Source organism: Chelonoidis abingdonii, chromosome 15 (assembly GCF_003597395.2).
Source record: "Chelonoidis abingdonii isolate Lonesome George chromosome 15, CheloAbing_2.0, whole genome shotgun sequence".
NCBI lineage: Eukaryota > Metazoa > Chordata > Testudines > Testudinidae > Chelonoidis > Chelonoidis abingdonii.
Window position 1 is genome coordinate 7,421,719 of NC_133783.1, and position 22,189 is coordinate 7,443,907.

Genomic DNA, 22,189 nt, shown 5'->3' on the forward strand with positions numbered 1-22,189 from the left:
ATCAGAGATGCAGAAAAATTAATAACAAAGCTTTGATTTAGAGTCCAGTTGTGGAGTCCCTATTCAAACTGAGCCCTCACTCAGGCAAATAATTCCACAGACATCAGTTAAACCAGTGGTTCTCAAACAGGGGTACACAAACATCTTCTATGGGGTACATCAACTCAGCTAGGTATTTGCCTAGTTTTACAACAGCCTGTTGTAAAAAAAGCACCAGCCAAGTCAGTACAAACTAAAATTTCATACAATGACTTCTCTATAAACTATACATTTAACTGTAAGTAAATATTTATATTTAATTTTTTATAACTGTATGATAAGAGAAAGTAAGCAATTTTACAGCACTAGTGTGTTGTGACACACTTCTTGTAAGCAACTAGTTTTTAAGTTAGGTGAAACTTGAGGTACACAACACAAATCAGACTCCTGAAAGGGGTACAGTAGTCTGGAAAGGTTGAGGACTACTGAGTTAGTCTCTACTGGGGAGAGTAGGCCCTCGCCAACATAAGGGGGAGCACAATCTGGCCCTTACTGGGGAGCTATAACTTGAATCTGGACTGTAAATAAATTAAAACAAAAAACCCTCTGAGTTTAGTTCCTTACAAGGACAGGGGAAATAGAAACATTGAGGCCTGATTGATCGCTGCTATTCCCACTGAGGGCAGAGGGGTTCAATTGGATCATGGGTGGGGCCTATTATTTGCCAAGTAACAGGGCCAAACCCCTATATTCCAACTGAGTGGAAAAAGGAAACAAAGGTTTGAATTTTGTTGTTTAAAACTGGTAGTCAACAAGAATTGTTTTTAACTCTTGAAACTTCGACAAGTTAAGTTACAACTGAATCCTTCCCCAAGATTCGCTCATTGCAGCCACCCCCAGTAGTGACTAAGTTGCAAATTCTTCAAACAGCTGGCAAGAACTTGATCAAACTCTCACTAAAATGAATGAGAGCCTTTCATTGACTTTTATAGGAACTGAATGGGGCTTCTGCCCTCTAAAGGGTGCTATAGTTTTCCTTGGCAAAATATTTCAGAGTGAGAGGGACATAAATACCTGGCAATTCAAATAGTTAAAGAAACCAACTCTAAACTGGAAAATGGGGGGGGGGGGCAAACTAGGGCCAAATTCCGCACTCTTGCATACTTTGAACTTTGCTGAAGCAGTGCATGGCCTCCAGACTTACACTGGTATAACTGAGGAGAATTTGACCTTGTAGATTTGCGTGTGTGTGGGAGGAGGCTTATATCAATAAATTCACCTTCAAAGGCCCCTCTCACAAGAAGGATCATGGCTTCTTACTTTCTGTTAATTTCCTCCCAGGTTTGGTTTCAAAACAGAAGAGCCAGGCAGCTGAACCATAAGAAGACTGAAGCCCCCACCTTTCCCAAACTTAACTATGGCAACAAGAAGCTGACCCACTTCAGTTTCAATCTTCCAGACGGGCCAAGAATCACACAGAGTCTTGCATCTGGTCAGAGTCAACTGAATCTACAGCCATGTCTGCCAGGAGGGAATCAAAATATTCCTAGTCAGCTCATGCAGTATTCAGAGCAACAACTTCCTAGGTTAGATGGTCATTTCAAGAGCTTGGACAGCACTTTTAGAACAGGGACCCAAATCCAGACCCCGTCAACTCATTTAAACTCAGCTTATGTGTCAAGAGAGAACCAGTTCGGTTTAGGAGCCATGGGGAGTCCTTCCCAGATTCAGCACCCTGTGCAGCCACTACAGCAACATCCATACTATCAGATATCTTTTCCTGAAAACTACTACTCAGATACAAATCTATTCCAGGCCACTTCCCCCTTAAAACTCGGGGGGCAGCAGTGTGGTCAAGGTCCTCAATATCAAGCAGCCAAAGAACACACATACAGGAGGCCTGTCACTATCAACTATTTAAACTCTAGCCAAGGAGTGATCAATGAGGAGTGTTCGTATGTCAAGGCAAGCTCTTCTCATTTTAGTAAGAGTCCAGTTTTAGGTCCTGATGGAGACCCACAAGTAAAAATGGAGCCTGCTCAGGCTGAGTGTAACATTGATTCACCTGTTTCTTCTAGCATTACTTTTCTCCCTTCAACATTTTCAAACTGTCAGGTAACATCTCAGAGGATGCTAACTCCTCTGGTGCCTTTATTTGGGCAACAACTGAAAGAAATGATAGATGAATTTGATCCTCATTGGTCATACGCGAGAAATGAAGTCATAGGTACTGGTCTAGATTTGCTGTCTGAAAGTGAACAAAATGTAGAGCGTAGTAGCAGTAGAAGTTACCCCTTCACCTCTGGTGACCAGAGTTCAAGCTGCCACTTAGGTCATACCTGAAAATGAACTTGGTGAATATGTTCACACTTTATAAATTTGCATGATTGTCAGGGTGAAAGAGGGAAGAGGCTGAGAAGTGTTGCGGGCCAGTGTGTTTAGGATTTGTTATGAGAGCTCTGTGAGAGTCAGTACAGGGAGGGGGATGCAGGCCTGTAGAAGTTGGAAGGTGGCTGCTAGAAATGAGTGAATAACTTCATCACTGAGTGTTTTCTGTCTGAGCATTGTCAACAAGTTGCTTGCAGTGACCTTGTATTAGTTTATAATTAGCTACCAGATAACTTTACCGGTCACAGACAGTTCACTATTTATTTGCTCTCTGGTAGTCAAACTGTGTTGGTTAGCTTTGACTGGAGGTATGGGGTTATAGGAAAAGTTTTAGGCGATTATGTCTGTTTCCTCATGGGAAGAATGTACTACATATCTGATGTGACTACTCATGTTTAAAATTCACTTTCTATTCAGTATACTCGATTTCTTTCACTGAAAGCTAACACAGGAGGCACAAACACACACAAAAAAGCAAATAGCTTTTTTTAAATGAAAACTGAAGTCGAAATTGCAGGGAGGTGGGGTGCTATTTTTCCTACTTGATATGTGCCTTTAGTTAAAGTTGCTAGTATCCCTTCTTTCAGAAGTACTTAATGTACTTTTTTAATGAACAAAATGTGTAGTCCTTAAAAGGCAATGTTTCATGCAAATTGGTGGTTTTCTAATTGAATTGTGTGAATTCTGCCATAAGAAAGGATTTTTTCAAAATCTTTACCATTTCTTTCTCATAGTTCTCATCCTTTTAAAAAAGATGGATTAACAATATCCTGATTTAAGTGGGCTGTAACAGGACTTGAAGGAAAGCATCCTTTTGAGTTGCACTTTTAATACTATACTACAGTGCTTGATCCTGAGGAGACTGGGATCCAGCTCCTCAAAGGTATTTAGGTGCTTAATTCCCATTGTTCTTGGACATCAATGAGTGTTAGGCACCAAAAGACCTTTAAGAAACTGTGCCTAGAGCTCAAAGTTCCTAGAGGCTACTGAATAGGCATTCCCCTGTTTTTGCATGAGGTTTGATTGAAGTCAGTGAACTCAGTGGGGTTCTGCTGAAGCTCATGCAGTTGCAGGAGTGTGGCCAGGATATCTTAATGTCTTTTTCATAAATATTCGTATAATGCTCAAAAAATGGCTGTGGATTCTTTTTAAATGTTGACTTCAAACTTTAAGAATTGTTTTAAATCTATTTAATTGTTCATTCTATAAAATAAGACAAATATAAGCTAAGTGTTTCTTTTTACATTGATGTAGCTACAGAGAGGTAGTCCAGTAGCTTGCATATGGATTGAGAACTAACAAGTCCAGAGCTGTAGTCCTGGCTTTTACAATGATTCCATCTGTGGGTTGGACAAATCACTTAGCCTCTCTGCCTTCATCATCTCTATAGTTAAAATGGAAATAATACTTAACTACCTCATTGGGCTTTTACAAAGAACAGTAGGCTAATATCTATAAGCGTTTTGCACACAAGGCACCATGTGAGTGTTAAGTATTATATTTATTATGAAATTGATCTGTACTGATTTTTATGACTGAATTGCCTCATAAACTTGGTTTCTAAAATGTACTCAGTAATGCTTATTTATTGTTTGTCACTTTAATCGCCTGATCTTCTGGGGGAAAAACCTCCCTCAAGCATCTTCTAAAAATTGTGCTGGATTGGGACACATGTTTTGATGCTAAAGGGTTAAAACCACTTTCAGTCCTACTGGTTGCAATAGACTACTCACACTTAAATATGTGATGAAAGGTTAATTGAGGTCTAAAGGCTAAACTTTTATCCCCTAATTATTTAAGTAGCCTGGTGTGGCACAAGGTGGTTTCTGTCAGATTAGAAGTGGAAAAGAATCCTCTCAAATCTGTCTGAACAGATTCAGAGCCACTTTTATAGTAGTCCTGAGGCTGATCTGAAGGACGATGTTACTGAATTCACATAGCACTGGAACTGAGCTCTTGAAATCATGGCTCCTTTGAAGTCAGTGGAAGTTTTTTTTGCCACTGACTTGAACAGGCCCAGGATATAACACTTGTGCTTTCTGTGTGGACTTCCCGAACAAGCCTTTACTTCATCCCTGTACTGCAGAACTTCAGTAGTTCCACAACACCTGGAATGTAACCTTCCCCCCACTCCCCCAGCTGATTCTAGAGAAGTGGGCAGTCTTTGCTCATAAAAACCACTCAGGGGATCTTTGCCATGACTTTTTTAGAGTGAGCACCCAGAACTCCAGATGAAGTCAGAGCAGCTGGGGGATACGTGGCCTTTCTGAAAATTGGGCCTGTTTTTCCTTTTTAAAAGTGGCTTTTGGGAGGTGAAGGGAATGTGTCTTAAAGACACTTCTATGCAGCAGTGTGAATGACCAGATTTAAATCTTCAGATGCAGGAATTTTCTCAAAGTTTTCAGTTTTGTTCAATGAAACAAATGTCAAGGGGAAATTGTACTTCTGTTCTTAAAGGTATGTTTTTGTCTCTATTAAAAAAAAAAAAAAAAAAAAAAAAAAAAAGCTAAGGGTTCCACTAGAACATAATTATAAGAGTACATTTAGAGAGACAAGATGGATGAGGTAATATATTTTATTAGACCAGCTTATGTGCTGTGCCTCTCTAACAGGGCTACAATACTGCAAGTAAGAGTAATTGTGTCCGGAGCCATGTCCCTTCCATTTGTAACAGTTATGGGGGTTAAGTGGGACAACTTACTGAATCTGACCCTATGTCCCCAATAGTTTTGTAACACCTTCTGAATGGCTATTAACAGACTCATGGAGCCAGTCCCAAGTGGGATTGAGAGACTGAGGCTGCATCCCCTTATGGCCACCTTAGTTAATAGAATCATAGGAGTGGAAGGGACCCCAAGAGGTCATCTAGTCCAGTCCCCTTCCCTCTTGGGGAGACTAAGTATTATCTAGACCAGGGGTCAGCAACCTTTCAGAAGTGGTGTACCGAGTCTTCATTTATTCACTCTAATTAAAGGTTTCGCGTGCCAGTAATCCATCTTAACATTTTTAGAAGGTCTCTTTCGATAAGTATATTATATAACTAAACTTTTGTATATAAAATAAACAAGGTTTTCAAAATGTTTAAGTTCATTTAAAATTTAAATTAAAATGCTGATCTTACGCTGCCAGCCTGCTCAGCTCGCTGCCAGCCTGGGGTTCTGTTCACCTGGGCTGGCAAGGGGCCAGCAGCTGGGATCCCAGACCTGGGGGAGGGTGGGGGGGGTTCAGGGGTCAGAGCAGAGGGCTGGGTCTGTGTGTGGGTGGGGGCAGGGGTCGGCGTAGAGGGCTGTTGTGGGTAGGTGGGGTTTCAGGGCAGAAGGTTGTGTGTATGGAGGGATGTAAGGCAGAAGGCTAGGGGTGTGGGGGTCAGGGCAGAGGGATGGGGTGTAGGGCAGAAGGCTAGATGTTAGGGGGGTCAGGGCAGAGGGGTGGGGGGTGCAGGGCAAAGGATTAGGGCTGTGTGGGAGAGGGCAGGGTGTGTGGGGGTTCAGGGGTTGGGCAGAGGGGCGGGGGTGTGTGGTGCAGGGCAGAAGGGTGTGTGGGTGTGGGCGTGGGCATATCCCTTCCTCCCAAGCAGCTCATGGCAGGGGTCTGGAAGGAATATACCCTGTTCCACTCTCTTCTCCAAGGCCCCATTCCCACATCTTCTTTGTCTCCTCTACCGAGCACCAAGCGCTGCCATTCTTGCCCCTCCCAAGGGCCATCAGCTGATCAGCATAGAGAGGAGGAGGAGGAGGAGAAGGGGCAGGAAAGCAGCATGCTGGGGCAAGAAGTGGGGGAGGGGGGAAGCTTGACTGCTGCAGGACCAAGCTTCTGCCTCCTTCCCCCACAGGGAAGAGTGGTGAGTAGGGGGGCTGAGTGGGGCTGGGGGAGCCGGGACCGTGGCAGGCAGCAGCATGCAACTCAAAATCGGCTTGTGTGCCGTAGGTTGCCGACCCCTAATCTAGACCATCCCTTACAGGTGTCTATCTAACCAGCTCTTAAAAAATCTCCAATGATGGAGATTCCACAATCTCCCTAGGCACTTTTATTCCAGTGATTAACCACCCTGACAATTAGGAAGTTTTTATTAATGTCCAACCTAAACCTCCCTGGCTGCTTGTCTTATCCTCAGAGGTTAAGAACAACATTCTCCCCCCCTCCCCCGTAACAGTTTCAAGTACATAGATGGTTATGTCCCCTCTGTCATCTCTTTTCCAGACTAAACAAATCCAATTTTTTCAATCTTCCTTCAGAGGTCATGTTTTCTAGACCTTTTACATCATTTTAAAAAACAATAATGATTAAAGAAAACACAACAGCATCCAAATTTAATTGGAGAGAAGTAGCACATGCTGTGTGTGGTGTTTCCAAAACTCATCAGGTTCATTACAGCTGTGGGGAAGGGCTCCTGGGGCTGAACTCCCATTAGTTTCAGTTTTTTTGCTTAATAAGGACTTCAAGAGAGGAACCTTAGGCCTGGTCTCCACTATGCATTTAGGTAAAATTTAGCACAGAAAGTACCAGCTGAAAATGGCCACTGAGTGAGTAGGAGATTGGTGGATAGAAGCCTAAGCAGCATTGTGCGCCTCTCAATGTGCCGTAGCCCTGCTCTATAATGGAGATGGTATAGTTGAGGGCAGGGAGAAGGAAGAGAAGTATTGCACATGGTATTTTCTCCTGTGCTACAAAAGAACACGTAGGCTAACACTGAGTCTGTGACAGTATACAGAGCACTCTGGTTTCTTGTGGGAGCTGGTTATTTACTTTGTGATCTTCCAGCTGCCTCTACCCGTCAGACAGGTGTAGAGCCTGCAGAACTGCTCTATGGCCAATGTGAGGTAGCTACACTAGCCTTTTTTCTCTTGGAGAAACACATGCTGCTCCCATTTAGTATCCCTTGGTGATTGGTGCAGTAATAGGGGGCTGCAGGGCTTGTGTTCTGCATATGAGGAATTGCTTTCTTCTCATTGATCAGTCCTGTAGTTTAAATATAAAAGCAGAGTTTTATTATGGTTACTTCTCACAGGCATGCATTATCTCAAGGCCAAACAGAATACATGTTTTTCCACACACACAACATTTAGTAGCAAATATCCATGGCACACTTCAGTGCTCTATCCAAATGATCTGACAATCTAGTGTGAATTATTTGTCCTCTCCCTTTGCTGCAAATTGCATTTATCTTGAACTGTCATGTCTAGCATGAATTTCACGATAAGGAAATCTGCCCAGACTTGTTCAATACCAACTCTCTCCTTTCCTATAATGCTATTTTAAAGACTTTCCACAATCTCTTTTTAGAAGATTTTATTGAATTACATTTACTGCTTGCAGAACTCAGACCTTTGGAGACCAAAGTCTTATGGCTATTATTTACAGAGCAGATGCAACACAGGCACTGACATTACAAGCTTCCCCCAGCTTTGTATGCCCAAAGTGTCAGAGCTCTGCTCTTCAGGGACTAGCTCAAAATAAGAGTGGGTATATTCTGAGACTGCCAAGAAAGATGCCAGTTGTGGTAGTGGTTTTGGTGTAGTGAATGTGTTGTCTACTGGAAGCTTGATTTAGACTGACTTATTTCACATAGAGAGATGGGTAATATCTTTTATTGGACCAACTTCGGTTGGTGAGAGAGACAAGCTTTTGAGCCACACAGAGCTCTTCTTCAGTTCACATAGGTCATTGAAAAAGAATTAAATGGTAACAAAAGTTTTTCACTTACTAACTGGGCATAGATTCAAACTGGTAAATTAAAGGTAAAGATTCTGTAACCTGTTGTCAAATCTCTGAGCCATTCAGTCCCTCATTTTCCACCTTCAACATATATTCTTGTCTTGTCAGAAACCATAGTGAAACCAACTGGAAGCTTTAGGACCCTTATCCCATGCAATTTCTAACACAAGCCACCCACTCTAATCTTTAGTAGCAGGACCAGAGGGACACAACCAACCTCTTGCTCACTCATTCTGGTAGCAGCATCACAGAGAAAATAAATTCATGGCCTGAACCCCTTTTTAGCAGCTTTGCTTCCTGTATTGTTTGGCATAAGGCCATTCCTGCATTTTTTTTGTTGCAAGTTACTTCAAAGAACAGCTATCTCCATTTAATAAATCAGGGCCCCAGCCTACACTCCTTACTCTTGCAAATTCCTTATTAACTTCTATAGAAAATTTGCTTAAGTATGGTGTGAACGTTCAGATCCCTGATAAACAACTATTTCTTACTACTCCCAAGATATTTGAAATCAGATGCCACATCTTGCTATCATGTATTTAAGGTATGTTAGATTTTGCCCCTATATAACAATTATTTCAGTGTATAGTTTAAACCCCCCCCCTGCTGGTTTTCATTAATAAAAAAAGATTTTCTATACTCCTTGGAAATGTAAATAATATCTAGTTATGTTTGTAGCAAGGATTATTTAAAAATAAGGTGGGGGGGAGATCAGGCAGATCTTTCATATTTATTTGCAGAAACACAGAAAAGATTCCTCGGGGCTGATTTATGCAAACACAAATATCTGCAGGATCTAGATATAAATTGGCAGTTTCTAATTATTATTTAATTTATTTGTATTTCACTAGTATTTAGTGGCCCCAACTGAGATCAAGGAGCCCACTGTGCTGGGTGCTGTATCTGAAGAGCTTACAGGTAAGGCCTTGATTCCACAAACAAGCATGTACTTAACTTTATTCCCATTGATTTCAATAGGACTACTCAGAATTGTAAAAATTAAGCATGCATGCAAATGTCTGCAGGATTGGGGCCTAAATAGACAGGGTAGACAAAAGGTGGGAAGGGAATTACTGGGCATATCACATAAATAGTATGTAGCTGGAGAGAAATGGGGCTTTAAACTTTTCCTTGTTCTACTATAATAGAAAATGTAGCACTTCACAGTGTGATTAAAATGGTGCTATAATCAGACTACAGAGAAACACCACTATCCTACATCATACTTTTTCTACGAGTCTTCCCTGCTAGGCCGGAAGATTTAATACAGAAGAAAGCTGGGTTCAATGGTGCTTCAAGTATCATTAACAAAACTGTCAACTTAACTGATCGCACAATCTTCACATTTGACACCAAAATTGCAGCTTTATCACCAAATCTGAAGTGGAGTTTACAGGACTTTTAGCTAGGAAAAAATCTTTTGACTTTTGGCCAAGGAACCCTGACATAGATTTACTAAGAGAATAAATATGGAAAATCATACTATTTTTACAAAATCACTTTTCTGACAGCTGTGCCTCACTTTTAATAGCTATCGTGAAAGTAATCAACATCCTCCCTGGGAATCTTCAGCCCATATTTAAATGAAAATACATTTTGTTTACAGGTCCCTTAAAATTTAAGTCCCCTTCCTGAAGACTTAAACACCTGCTTACCCTTCCCTCTCCCCGCCCCATGAATAGCCCTGATTACCTCAGTGGGACTATTAACATTGCATAGAGTTAAGGAGGTGCATAATTATTTGCAGCACGAGGGCCTTAACTGTTTAATTTCAGAACATAACATGAACAAGATTTGCCACGTGCCCTTTTTACGTGTCAACTTATAAGACACGTTTTGTCTGAAAATGTCCAGCTACTGTGTTGTTACAGTATTAGTCCCGTTACAATAGCAGCCGTGCTAAAAAGGAAAGAAACTAGGAAACAAGCCCACAACCAATTCTAGATTTTGCCGGTGTGTTAACTATGTTCAGCACCCCTGCCTAGGCGGCTTCTGCTCTGGTTTCTTGGAGCCGTGCACGCAGCCACGAGGCAGCTGAGCAGGCTCAGGGGCCGCATCCCAAACACCCTGGCTGTGGCTGCGGGCGGCACTGACGGACCCCCAGCGGCCGCGAATCCCGGCGTGACCAGCCCAGAGGCGGTTCCCCGGAGCACTGTCCCTGCCCAGCGTCCCGGCTCCCAGCTCAGTCTGTGGCCACGCCCCCGCGGGCAGGAGGGGGCGGGGTCAGCTCCTCGCCTAGCTCGGTCAGGGGGCGCCTTTCTCCGCTCCCTGCTTGGTGTCACCGCAATACCCGTCCGCCGCCCGCTCTGTCGTTGTTGCCGGGCGGGAGCAGTTGGGTAGGACGCACTTCCGGCTGGGGCGCCCATGCGGAGTTGCTGGAGTCGCCGGAGCGGCAGGGGTAGGTGGGCGCGCCACTCGCTGAGTCCTTCTGCGCGGGGGGTGGCCGGGCTGCGAGTCTCCCTGCTCCGGCGGGCTGCCCCATCGTGTCCGAGGCCGGATCCTGCTCCGAGGGAAATCAGGGGCTAATCGTCCGGCTGTGGGGACGGGGGGCGTGAGGATCTGACCCCCCCCCCATGGGCGAGGATTTGGGTCTGACCCCAACCTGTCCTTCCCTCCCCGCTCATTTTTCCCTATATGTGAAGAAACCTGTCTCAAACTAGGGGGAGGGGAAGGAGCTGTTGGTCGCATGGCGATAGCCCCACAGGGCGCTGAGAGCGGGACCCCTGTCGTGACCCTCAGGCACCAGCTCCTCCGCTGTCAGCCCTGGCCGGCCCCATCCTGCGCCAAGCTCCCCTGCCCGCGCGGGAGCCGCTGGGGGTCTCTTACAGCACCGCGCTGATTCTACGTGGGTGGGCTGGTCTCCCAGACAGCCCCGCTCCGCAGTGAACCTTTGTGCCCACGTGGGGCCTTGTCTGTGTTGGGACTCCCCACTGGCAGAGAGGCATCGGGCTTCTATCGGAGGCCACCCCAGCAGACTCGAGTCCCTGCAGGTCCCGTTGTAGGATTGGGGCCTAAATGTTAAACGTGCATTTTATCAGTGACTATTGCAGCACTAACTGTAAGATTGGCAGCAGTATTTTGCAACATATGGACTAGTAGAAATAAAGTTAAACGTTTGCTGTATGTTTGGAATGAGAGAGTGCTACTACTGCTGTTTAGCAGGGCTTTGGAGCGGAGCAGCTCCGGAGCAGTGGAGCTGCAGGTTTTTGCCTGGAGCTCTAGCGGAGCTGGAGCAGGGCTCCAAAGCCCTGATGTTCAGTTAACTGGTTTTAATCAAGCCCAATGATTGTAACTTTTTATGTTATCCAGGAAGTTGAAGCCGCCTAAAGAAATCTTTATTCCTGATACGCCTCACAATTCATGCTGATTATAGGGCACTGATGATCTTGTGGTTAAAATACAAGAGTAGGAGTCTGGTTATCTAATGAAATCTGTCTGTGGATTTTTTTTTTTTTCAAAGGCATGTATTTTCGTGGTAGCTAAGCACTGGCCTTAATAGACAATTCTTCTTGCTTTGTGTGTTTTGATCATTTCCTCTCTTCCTCAGTTGTCTTAGTAGGATGCTGTTTCTCAGGGGATGACTTATTGACAATGTAGGGCCTGAACACTGTCAGGGATAGTCTCAGCTTAATGAAAAGAGTTCCACAGCTGAAGTCTTCCTGCTGAAAATACTTTGTCCCTTGAACCGCATGTGGAAGATCTGAAACATTTATCCAACTTCACTTAGTCCAAGAACTAAGCCTATTTCCCAGACTGAACTGTGCCTGTCAGTGCCCCATGCTTTGAGTCTCACCACTTCCTGCCTGATCTCCCACTTATTGAATTCTGTCCTCAATTAGTGTAGGGCCCCCTCCCCCGCACTTGAATAATGTTGCTCAATATAAATTAATGAATCTTGAGTCACTCCTAAATAAAACTGCTACTGCAGTCCATCCAAAGATAAATTAATGCTGGGCAGCCCCACTTCTCCCAAAATCAATGTATACCATCCTCATCCATAGATCTCTGTGGAGATGATGAACCTTCCATGAACAAGGCCCTCTTCAACAATAATCAAAGAAATATTCAAGTGTCAGCTTCATCTGTCAGAACTCATTTGAGTTTCCTTTCTCTTAGATAGGCATGCCCCTTCTATAGGAAAATTCAGCCTTTTATGTCTTAGGTGAAAAACAGGTACATAAATAATGCTGCTTCTCTATTTTGTGTATGTTGCGTAATAAGTGTTTTTTTCCCATATGCCAGCTATGCTCTGTATCATTGGCAAAAGCAATCCATTTGACACTGGTGACAGGTGATCCCTGAGAAAAGAGATGGAGGAAAAGGACAGGAAGAAGCACCGTAAGAAGCACAGCGGGCCAAAGGCTGACAAAAAAAGGAAACGTCATCTGAATGATCTAGGACTTGGAGATGATGAAGATGCTCGGAAGAGAAACCCAAAGGCCTTTGCGGTCCAGTCTGCTGTGCGGATGGCCAGAACCTTCCACAGGTATGGAGTCTTTTAGAGCATGATGGATTTTTTGTTTTGTTTTCCTCAGTAAACTCATTTTTAGGTGCTGTCAGAACTGTGTTTTGTGAATTAGGCTCTGACATGCTCATACAGCTAACATGGTTTACCACATCCACACAGCAATATATTTATTCTCTTGTTATAAATGGAGCAATAGTGTGGGCCTAACTGGGTCTATCATGCTGCACTACTGTGTTTGTCTGCATTATAGGAAAATCTGTTTAGCTCCTTAGTCTATGTGAATAGCTGAGTCCTTAACGATTACACCTCTGTGAATGAGTCTCTGAAACACTTAGCACCTTAAAATAGGTGTTCTTGCTTTTTTATAACTTCACATTAAACTTTTTTATGAATTTCTTCATAAATAGGACTCAGGATTTGAAGACGAAAAAACATCATATTCCGGTAGTTGATCGAACTCCTTTAGAGCCTCCTCCTGTGGTGGTGGTCGTAGTTGGCCCTCCAAAAGTTGGGAAGAGCACTTTAATAAAATGTCTGATTAGGAACTTCACGAGGCAAAAACTGATTGAAATACGAGGTCCTGTAACGATTGTATCAGGTGAGGAAAAAAAAGAAGAAACAAACTGCTGTTTGATACACAACGTGTAGGATTTGGATAAATAGTGATAAACAGAAGCGTGACTTGATCTTAGCACATGTGCATGTTCTCACACACACAGTACATTTTGTTGTGACCTCACATATTTAAGGTATTGCAAACAGGCAGTATATATTGATACAATAATCTAAGGAAACTCAATTTGAAAATATTTTTTAAAAGAAAGAGTTAAAAGTCATTTAAGGCACCACTCCCGTTACTCATTTTTGTAGTTTATAATCACACTTTCCGATTTCTTTTTAAAACATTTTCTCTCTCTATTTGTGTGTGGAAAAACACAAGCAAATGTAAGAAATTGACAAACTATTCACAAAGTGATGTGATACATATACGAAGTAAGCAAATATTTTTCTCTTATTTTTCAATTGCAGTGATTTTAAATATTATTTGTAAAAACAGCAGGTAAATATTTCCTAACGGATGCCTGGCTATCTTGTGCCTTAAGAAATAAGATACTTTCCTTGTCATAAATTTTTAACAAATTTCATCTCTACATTACACATACAAAAACTTATGATAATATAATTAAAGTTGCAAAATCAAGCATCCAAATGTTAGGAAATGCCATATTTAAAGTTATCCAACCTTTGTGCATATTAATTATGATACAGTCTTTAATTATATGATCATATACTAATTTTTCCACAGGACCCCATTTCATTCAGCACACAGATGGTTCTCAGTTAATGATCAGTTAATCAGTATTTTGTTTTCTTCTCATTCAATGTGTGGTACCAGGCCTTATTGACTACATGCTATTCAAACCCTGTTCTGAAGACAGAATATTTAATTTCTTCATGGACATTTCTGTGGCACTCATCACTATGGTATCTGAAGCTTTCACAAATATTACTGAGTTTATTTTCACAACACCCGTGTGAGGTGAGGGGAACAAGGTAGTATCGTCCGTGACACAGATTAAGGTCAAAAGTGTCTATTGATTTTGGGTGCCCAATTTGAAATTTGAGTGACCTAATTTTTTGAAGTATTTTGTGCTTTAAACGTATAAAATCCTAAACCCATTGTCTTCAGTTGCAGCTGAGTTCTCCACACTTCTGCAAGTGCGGAACCCCTAGTCTCCAGTCAGGCCCCCTAAAGTGAGGAACACACAATTAATGACTACTTGTGAATAGTTTGGTTTAAGTGGCTTGATTAGTATTGCATAGGAACTCTGGTGGAAGTGGGGATAGAACCCAGTTCTCTGGGGCAGAATTCAACTGCCTTAATCTTATCCTTTCTTTGTGATCTCTGTCAAAGTCAATACACACCCACTTTCTTTAAAAATGAAACAGGGTTCCTATAGATAAGGTTGTGAGTCTGTCACGGAGGTCACAGGTTCTGTGACTTTTGTGACTTTTGCAGTGGCTGGTGCTGGCTCAGGGGCTGCATGAGCCCGGCAGCCCCTGGGCCAGCAGCAGCAGTTTGGGTGTGTGTGGGGGGGGGCTAGGGGTTGGGGAGTGTGGGGGTGGGGCTCCCTTGCAGCTTCTAGGTGGCGGAGGGGCCAAGGGGGGCCCTCTGCCCCATACGCTGGCTGCACCCGCAGGCCCTGCGCCTGCAGGTCTCACTGGCTGCGATTCCCAGCCAGTGGGAATTGTGGCAGCCAGTGCTTGTGGCGGAAGCAGTGGAGCTCCTGTCCTGGCCCCTGCCTCCACCGTGTAGGAGCTGCAAGGACACAGAGCTGGGTAGGAAGGCCTGCCTGCTGGCCTTGCCACGGCTCCCTCCCCCACCTTCATCACCAGCAGGGGTCCCAAGTCACATCACTCAGCACCAATGGCACCTTGGATCTCCCCCGTCGAAAAGAACCCATGGCTTCCCACCCAAGTTTTAGTTGGGGTGGGTATTTTTAGTAAAAGTCATGGACAGGTCACAGGTCCATGAATTTTTGTTTACAGCCCATGATCTGTCCTTTCACTAAAAATACCCATGACTAAAATGTAGTCTTACCTATAGTTAACTCTCATCTTCATTACTTAGTCCTGCTCCATCTTTAGAACAGGACTAGCCTGTGGACCATGTGAGGCAGAAGGCTTGTGGAAAAAATAGTACATGATCATGTAACAGACTGTCGTAATAGAACCTAGCAACCTAATCTGAATTCGTCAGAACCAGATTACAAGTGCCTGCCTCGGGCATGGTCAGATGACTTTCCTGAACATTTGAACTTGGATCTCATATATTGCAGGACAGTACCCTGACCACTGGGTTGTGGGATATTCTGGGGCAGGTGTCCCTCACCTCTCCTGTTTTACTTTTTTATAAATAATTAGTCATTGGAGCATGGACTAGAACTTGGATCTCTGACATCCCAGGGGAGTGCCTTAATCACCAGACTAGAGAGCCATTCTCGCTTTTTTTCCTGGCCAAATGACTGCTGATTGTCATTATGAATTACTGTGATTTACCACTGTGGATGACATTGAATAATCATGGAAAATTTCAGCCCAAGTGGTTAAAGTTTGGCCAAGTTACAAGCAACTGAAAAATGCTTCTTATAGAATGGGTAATATCAGCCAACCAGAAGAACCAAGGAGTGCTCCCAGCGCCATCTTCCCCCTCACCCCTCCCACAATCATTAGGAGTTTAAGAAGTTTGAACTGGGAAGAAAGTGTTGGCTAATCTAGTCCATCCTCTCTTTTATGGGACAGCAACCTGTAATCTAGAACAGCTGCACAATAAATCAACACAAAGCCAACAGGAATTTAAAATTCTGCTGTCTCTGTGCATTTAATCTCCCTGGCTGGTCTTCTGTTGGATATTTTTTATAGGGAAATAAATTTATCTATCAAAGGTGGCATTACTTGGTGTGATCGCTAACAGTAAATACATCTGAGTAGCGTTCCAATATGTAAGCATGGCTAATTGAGGAAGTCAACTGTATCAACACAGTATTGTAGCAGGATTGATGAAACAGCTGAGGGTATGGCTACACTTGGAATTTCAAAGCACTGCCGTTGCAGTGCTGCGAAGTGTGAGTGTGGTCGGAGCGGCAGCGCTGGGAGAGAGCTCTCCCAGCGCTGCACGTAAACCGCATCCTCTACGGGTGGAGCGTGCAGCGCTGGGAGCCGTGCTCCCAGCGCTGCCGCCCTGATTACACTGACGCTTTACAGTGCTGTATCTTGCAGCGCTTGGGGGTGTTTTTTCACACCCCTGAGCGCGAAAGTTACAGCGCTGTAAAGTGTGAGTGTAGCCATACCCTGAGACTATCGAGGTTAAGATAAAATATCTTTAGTTGGTTCACTTTGTTTTTTCCTTAAATTTGTGTTTTCTTCACAGGTAAAAGGCGTAGGCTAACCATTATTGAATGTGGATGTGACATAAACACAATGATTGATCTGGCTAAAATTGCAGATTTGGTAAGTCAGCAATTGTGGAAATAATACCTTTGCCTAGATCACACCTACAGATCATTGGCCTGATCTTTACTCCCATTGCAGTCACTGGTAAAACTTCCTTTGACTTCAGTGGGAGCAGGATGGGTCGTGAAAAGGCCTAATTTTCTGGATCAGTCACTGGAACTAGACCAGATGTAACAGGAGGGAAACCGCTTTTGAACGTCTACGTGACCCTGTGTTGCCCATTGTACTTGTGAACCTTAATGAAAAATCTCTTAATAAACCAAAATGGAACAGCAACTTTATGCTAAATAAATTCCAGTTCATCTCTGTTGATATTTGAAATGGTTTGTTAAAACATAAGAACATAAGAGTGGCTGTAGTGGGTCAAGGTCAGACCAATAGTCCATGTAGCCCAGTGTCCTGTCTTCCAACAGTGGCCAATGCCATGTGCTTCAGAGGGAATCAACAGACCAAGCGATCATCAAGTGATCCATCCCATCATCTACTTCCAGCTTCTGGTAAACAGAGGCTAAGGACACTCGGAGGACGGTGTTATATTGATAGACCTATCCACCATGAACTTATCTAGTTCTTTTTTGAACCCTATTATAGTCTTGGCCTTCACAACATCCCCTGGCAAAGAGTTACTCAGGTTGACTGTGTTGTGTGAAGTACTCTTTAATCTCTTTTTATGGAAGCTGTTCCATACCCCAATAATTTTTGTTGCCCTTCTTTGTAGATTTTCCAATTCCAATCTTTTTTTTTTTTTTTTTGAGATGGGGCGACCAGATCTGTATGTGGTATTCAAGATATGGGTGTACCATGGATTTATATAGAGGCATTATATTATTGTCTGTCTGATCTAGCCCTTTCCTAATGGTTCCTAACATTCTGTTAGCTTTTTTTGACTGCTCCTGCATATTAAATGGATGTTTTCAGTGAATTATCCACACTGACTCCAAGATCGCTTTCTTGAGTTGTAACAGCTAATTTAGACTCCATCATTTTGTATATATAGTTGATTGTTTTCCAATTTGCCTTACTTTGCATTTATCTACTTTGAATTTCATCTTCCTTTTTTGTTGCCCAGTCACCCAATTTTGGAGATCCCTTTGTAACTCTTTGCAGTCTATTTTGGACTTAACTATCTTGAGGAATTGTGTATCGTCACCTCACTGTCCAATTTTGCTAACTCACTGTTTGTCCCTTATCATTTATGAATATGTTGAACAGCACTTATCCGAGTACAGACCCCTGGGGAACACCACTATTTATCTCTCTCCCTTCTGAAAACTGAACATTTAGTCCTATCCTTGGTTTCCTGTTTTTTAACCAGTTACTGATCTATGTCTCTTATCCCATGTCTGCTTAATTTGCTTAAGAGGCTTTGGTAAGGGACCTTGTCAAAGGTTTCTGAAAGGCTAAATACGCTATATCCATTGGATCACCCATGTCCACGTGTTTGTTGACCCCCTCAAAGAACTCTAATAGAAGAAATAATTCTTCAATGATCAGATTGTTCACTAATGTGTGGAAATGGAAACATACTGCTACATCATTTGAGTTTATCTGATGCATTCTAGCTGGTGAACCTTGGATTTGAAGGTCTGAGAGCTGCAGCCAGTGTTTTCAGATGAGAGCCTCAGTTCTGTAATTTACCTCCATCTTTGGTCTAGCATATCTGAGTCTGTTGATCTTCAGGACAGGGTGCAAAGCTGACTTGTCTACTCAGATTTTTTGGCTGAGCTGGTGGATATGGAATATATTTTTGCTGATAATTGATTTGTGGGGTTATTTTTGGCCATTGCTGAAACTGACCAGCTAATCTCAGCAGTCTTCTACTGTGCACATGTTCTTTGAGACAATGAGATGCCTTTAAAACATAAATACTAGATATGATATATGCCTGAAGTTATGAATGTGTGTGATGGTGTGAAGCATTATAGTGGTTTGATTGTCACAAGGTTAGGACGATTTAATTACTGACGGAGCCATAAATCATGAATCCCTTTGCATCTTAGGGCTTGTCTACACTTATGATTTAGCGGGTCTACTGAAGACCTGCTAAATCGGCCGCCGATCGCTCTCCCCTCGACTCCTGTACTTCACCTGATCGAGAAGAGTAGGGGGAGTCGACGGGAGAGTGTCTCCCGTTGATGTCACATGGTGTGGACTCCGCGGTAAGTAGATGTAACTTATGTCAATTTGAGTTACGCTATTCACGTAACTCAAATTGCGTAGCTTAGATCGACTTTTCCCTTTAGTGTAGACGAGGTTGTAGGCTCCTTGTTGTTGAGGACCTAACTGGCTTTGCCTCATTTTCATGTGACTACAGGAGACGATTATCCTATGTCAGTGTTCTGCTTGGTTATCATCTCTCAATGACACATTACAGTAATTGCAACATATGAAGGAAGTTTGTTTATCTCACTTGTACCAAAGATCTGTTTATGATCTTAGATGCTCTAGTCCCTTAAGGCATTAAAGCAGTAGACTCTTAAGGTAACCTAATCTTTGGTTGCATTTTTCAGATACCCAAAACAATCAGGGCCTTTATCTTTACTAATTTAATCAGACATTCCTGCAAATATTGATAAAAGCTCAATCTTGCATGTTTTAAGAGAAGACAAAGTTTGTTAGTTTAGGAGGGCCAGATTCCGATACTCTTACTCCTGTTCAGTATTATCTTACTCCTCAAAGAGCCTCATTACTGTTTGAGCAGTAAGAGGCGTCTTAACTAAATAAGGATCTGTCCCTTGTTACTTTTTTTTGAGTGGCGGGGGAGGGAGGGAGGGAGGGAGGTGGTGATTGTGCAGAGGGAGACTTTTGTTCTGACTCTTGTCTGCGGGTGGCTTTTTTTTTGTTTTTTGTTTTTTTTTGGTCCTGTAATTTTCCTGGAGAGAGGGAAGCAAAATGAAGAAATGTATATAGATGTAGGAGAGGGGATTTGATTTCTTAGCCTTTTCTAAAGTAAGAAGGGCTTAAGATACAAATTTTAATTTAAAAGGCCACAGTTGTCTCTAGGTTGTTTAAAAATCCTTGGGAAGACTGCCTGACTCAGTCAACACAGATTGGATGAAAAGATGGATCCTGTTTAAAAGCATGACTATTAAATTAGTCAAAGATGCTGATGAGGGCATTTCAATAGCACCAGAGTAAATTGTTTTCATTCATTTTCAGGTTCTTATGCTTATTGATGCCAGCTTTGGATTTGAGATGGAAACATTTGAGTTCTTGAACATCTGCCAAGTACATGGCTTTCCCAAAATCATGGGTGTCCTTACCCACCTGGATAGTTTCAAGAACAACAAACAGTTAAAGAAGACCAAAAAGAGATTAAAACACAGATTCTGGACAGAAGTGTATCCGGTATAATACCAAACAGTTATTTTTCATAAATGTTTGAACTGTGGAGATTGATTTAGGGGTGGGAAAAATATTCAAGTATTTAAATACAGAGGAGGGATAGCTCAGTGGTTTGAGTATTGGTCTGCTAAACCCAGGGTTGTGAGTTTAATCCTTGAGGGGGCCATTTAGGGATCTGGGGCAAAAATCTATCTGGGACTTGGGTCCTGCTTTGAGCAGGGGGTTGGACTAGATGACCTCCTGAGGTCCCTTTCAATCCTGATTGCATTTGTTTGTTCACAAATGTTACTGAAAGAGAAGACTCTGCTAGTGTAGCATTTAGTGTATTGAGACTCAGACTATACAATCTTTCTTTTTCTTTCTTGAAAATTAACTTGTGTAATTGAGCTCTACCACCAAACGGTAGATCTGTTACAGCACTAGAGACCAATAGTCATTCACACAAGGAATGATGTGGATAAGGAGTTGCAGGATCAAAAACCTAGATTCATAAAAGGCAGATGGTGTTGCTTTTCAGACTTTAATGTGGTGTCTAGCAATGCTAATGTTGTGTAGCTTCTGTATTTGTGTTGTGCCTGCTGCTAAAAGAAGAAAAAGGGCATGGCTTCTGTGAAACATACATCTGCCTTTTAACAGATGCAAAAGCAAGTCTTCGCTGCTGTTGTGAGCCTTGCACACCTGGTGCCAAATTGATGGGGATAATTTTTTGCCTTGATGAAGGGGAGATAATTAACAGAAGTTAACTCATCTGTTGGAGGCAATTGTAACTTGTTGAATGGAGTCTCTTGCTTTAGTTTTAACGAGGTAGAAATTGAATTGGGGTATTAAATTGGGGTAAGTCTTCTGTTAAACTTTTAATATATATTTGGTTTAGGGTGCCAAACTGTTTTATCTCTCTGGGATGGTACACGGAGAGTACCAAAAGCAGGAAATTCATAATCTGGGACGCTTTATCTCTGTTATGAAATTCCGTCCACTTACATGGCAGACATCTCACCCATACGTCCTAGCAGACAGGTACGTGGTTTTTCTTTTTTTCTCAATTCTCTGTTTGTCCTCTGGACTCCCACCCCCATGTTCTGTTTTTATAAGAATGTAAAAGCCAGTCTGTTGAGAGTGTGCCAGAGATTTGATAATGGCTAAGTTAAAGTTTAATCTCTTTTTTATTACTGACATAAATGAGGGGAAATCAGTGGTGTAAGAGGTGTATTTTCAATCCTGTGCATGTAAGTTTAGCCACACAGCTTCACTCGTGTCAGTATGAGGGAATGGTGTAATTCTGTTCCTGTACACTTCTGAAAAAAGATATTTTAATGGTACAGTTATGTAACTGTTGGGCATGCAAATGATCAGTTTATTGTCTAGCTAGAATTTTATGGAGTTATCCGTTACTGTGGCAGCTGGTGCATTGTATTTGTTGACCAAAATGAATGCAACTGCACTGATCTAAAAAATTAGTTTATAATAATTTGCAGTCTGACTTCCATGGAGCTGAGACCACTTAAGTCAGTGGTAAACTTGCCTGGTGACTTCCGTGTAAGTTTGATTTGTTCACAGACTTGCAGGATGAGGCACCAAATGTGTATTTAGAATGTTACAGGATACTTGAACACTGTCCATAAAACATTTAAACAAAATTGCTGCTTGATTATGTTGAACTTCTCTGAAAGCATGGCATCCCAATAGCTTAGCAGCAGACAGTGAACATATCACTCTGATCTCTAATCACTGGAATGGCTCCCCACTGAATACGGAGTCTACTTTAAGGTCTTTATCCTGAATTTCAAAGCTCTCCATGGGATTGGCTGTAGCCACCTGAGAGATTCTCTCATTCTGTGTCCATGATCTCACACAGCAGCTAGTTTCCATTGGAACAATGAATCTGTCTATCAAAATGGGGAGCGGAAGCTTGTGACTTCTGAAGACTCAACTTTCAGAGGATCTGGACCTAGCTTGCTCTTGGAAGAGATTAACCAAAATCAATAAAAAAACAACAACAACCTTTTCTTCTTTCAAAGTCCCATTCATGCATAAATGAGTGGGGAAGAATACCTATGAACTGATCAGATTATTTTTCTTGCAATTTGGGAAAGAAATAAAAAACAGACATTTTGTTTTTTGCTTTTAAATACAGGGGCAATGCTCAAGTGATGTGGTCGGAGAAGTACTTAGAAAGATGATACACAAAGTTCTCTGAAATGCACAGAGCACATTTGGGGAAAAGAAAAAAATATTCTCTAAATCTTCAGTTCCAGTTTTAGGTGTTTGCTTAACATTATT

At 42.4% G+C, this 22,189-nt stretch overlaps 1 protein-coding gene across 1 annotated transcript in view; it reads left to right on the forward strand.

Annotated features, from left to right (window-relative positions):
* Window positions 1-10,412: 10,412 nt before the first annotated feature.
* BMS1 (BMS1 ribosome biogenesis factor) overlaps window positions 10,413-22,189 on the forward strand; it is a 46,174-nt gene continuing 34,397 nt past the window's right edge. Inside the window, exons 1-6 of the mRNA XM_032786372.1 lie at window positions 10,413-10,480; window positions 12,325-12,568; window positions 12,958-13,148; window positions 16,482-16,561; window positions 19,724-19,912; window positions 20,784-20,926. Coding sequence (XP_032642263.1) covers window positions 12,393-12,568; window positions 12,958-13,148; window positions 16,482-16,561; window positions 19,724-19,912; window positions 20,784-20,926 — 779 coding nt within the window. The 5' untranslated portion in view covers window positions 10,413-10,480; window positions 12,325-12,392. The remainder of the gene's footprint in view (window positions 10,481-12,324; window positions 12,569-12,957; window positions 13,149-16,481; window positions 16,562-19,723; window positions 19,913-20,783; window positions 20,927-22,189) is intronic.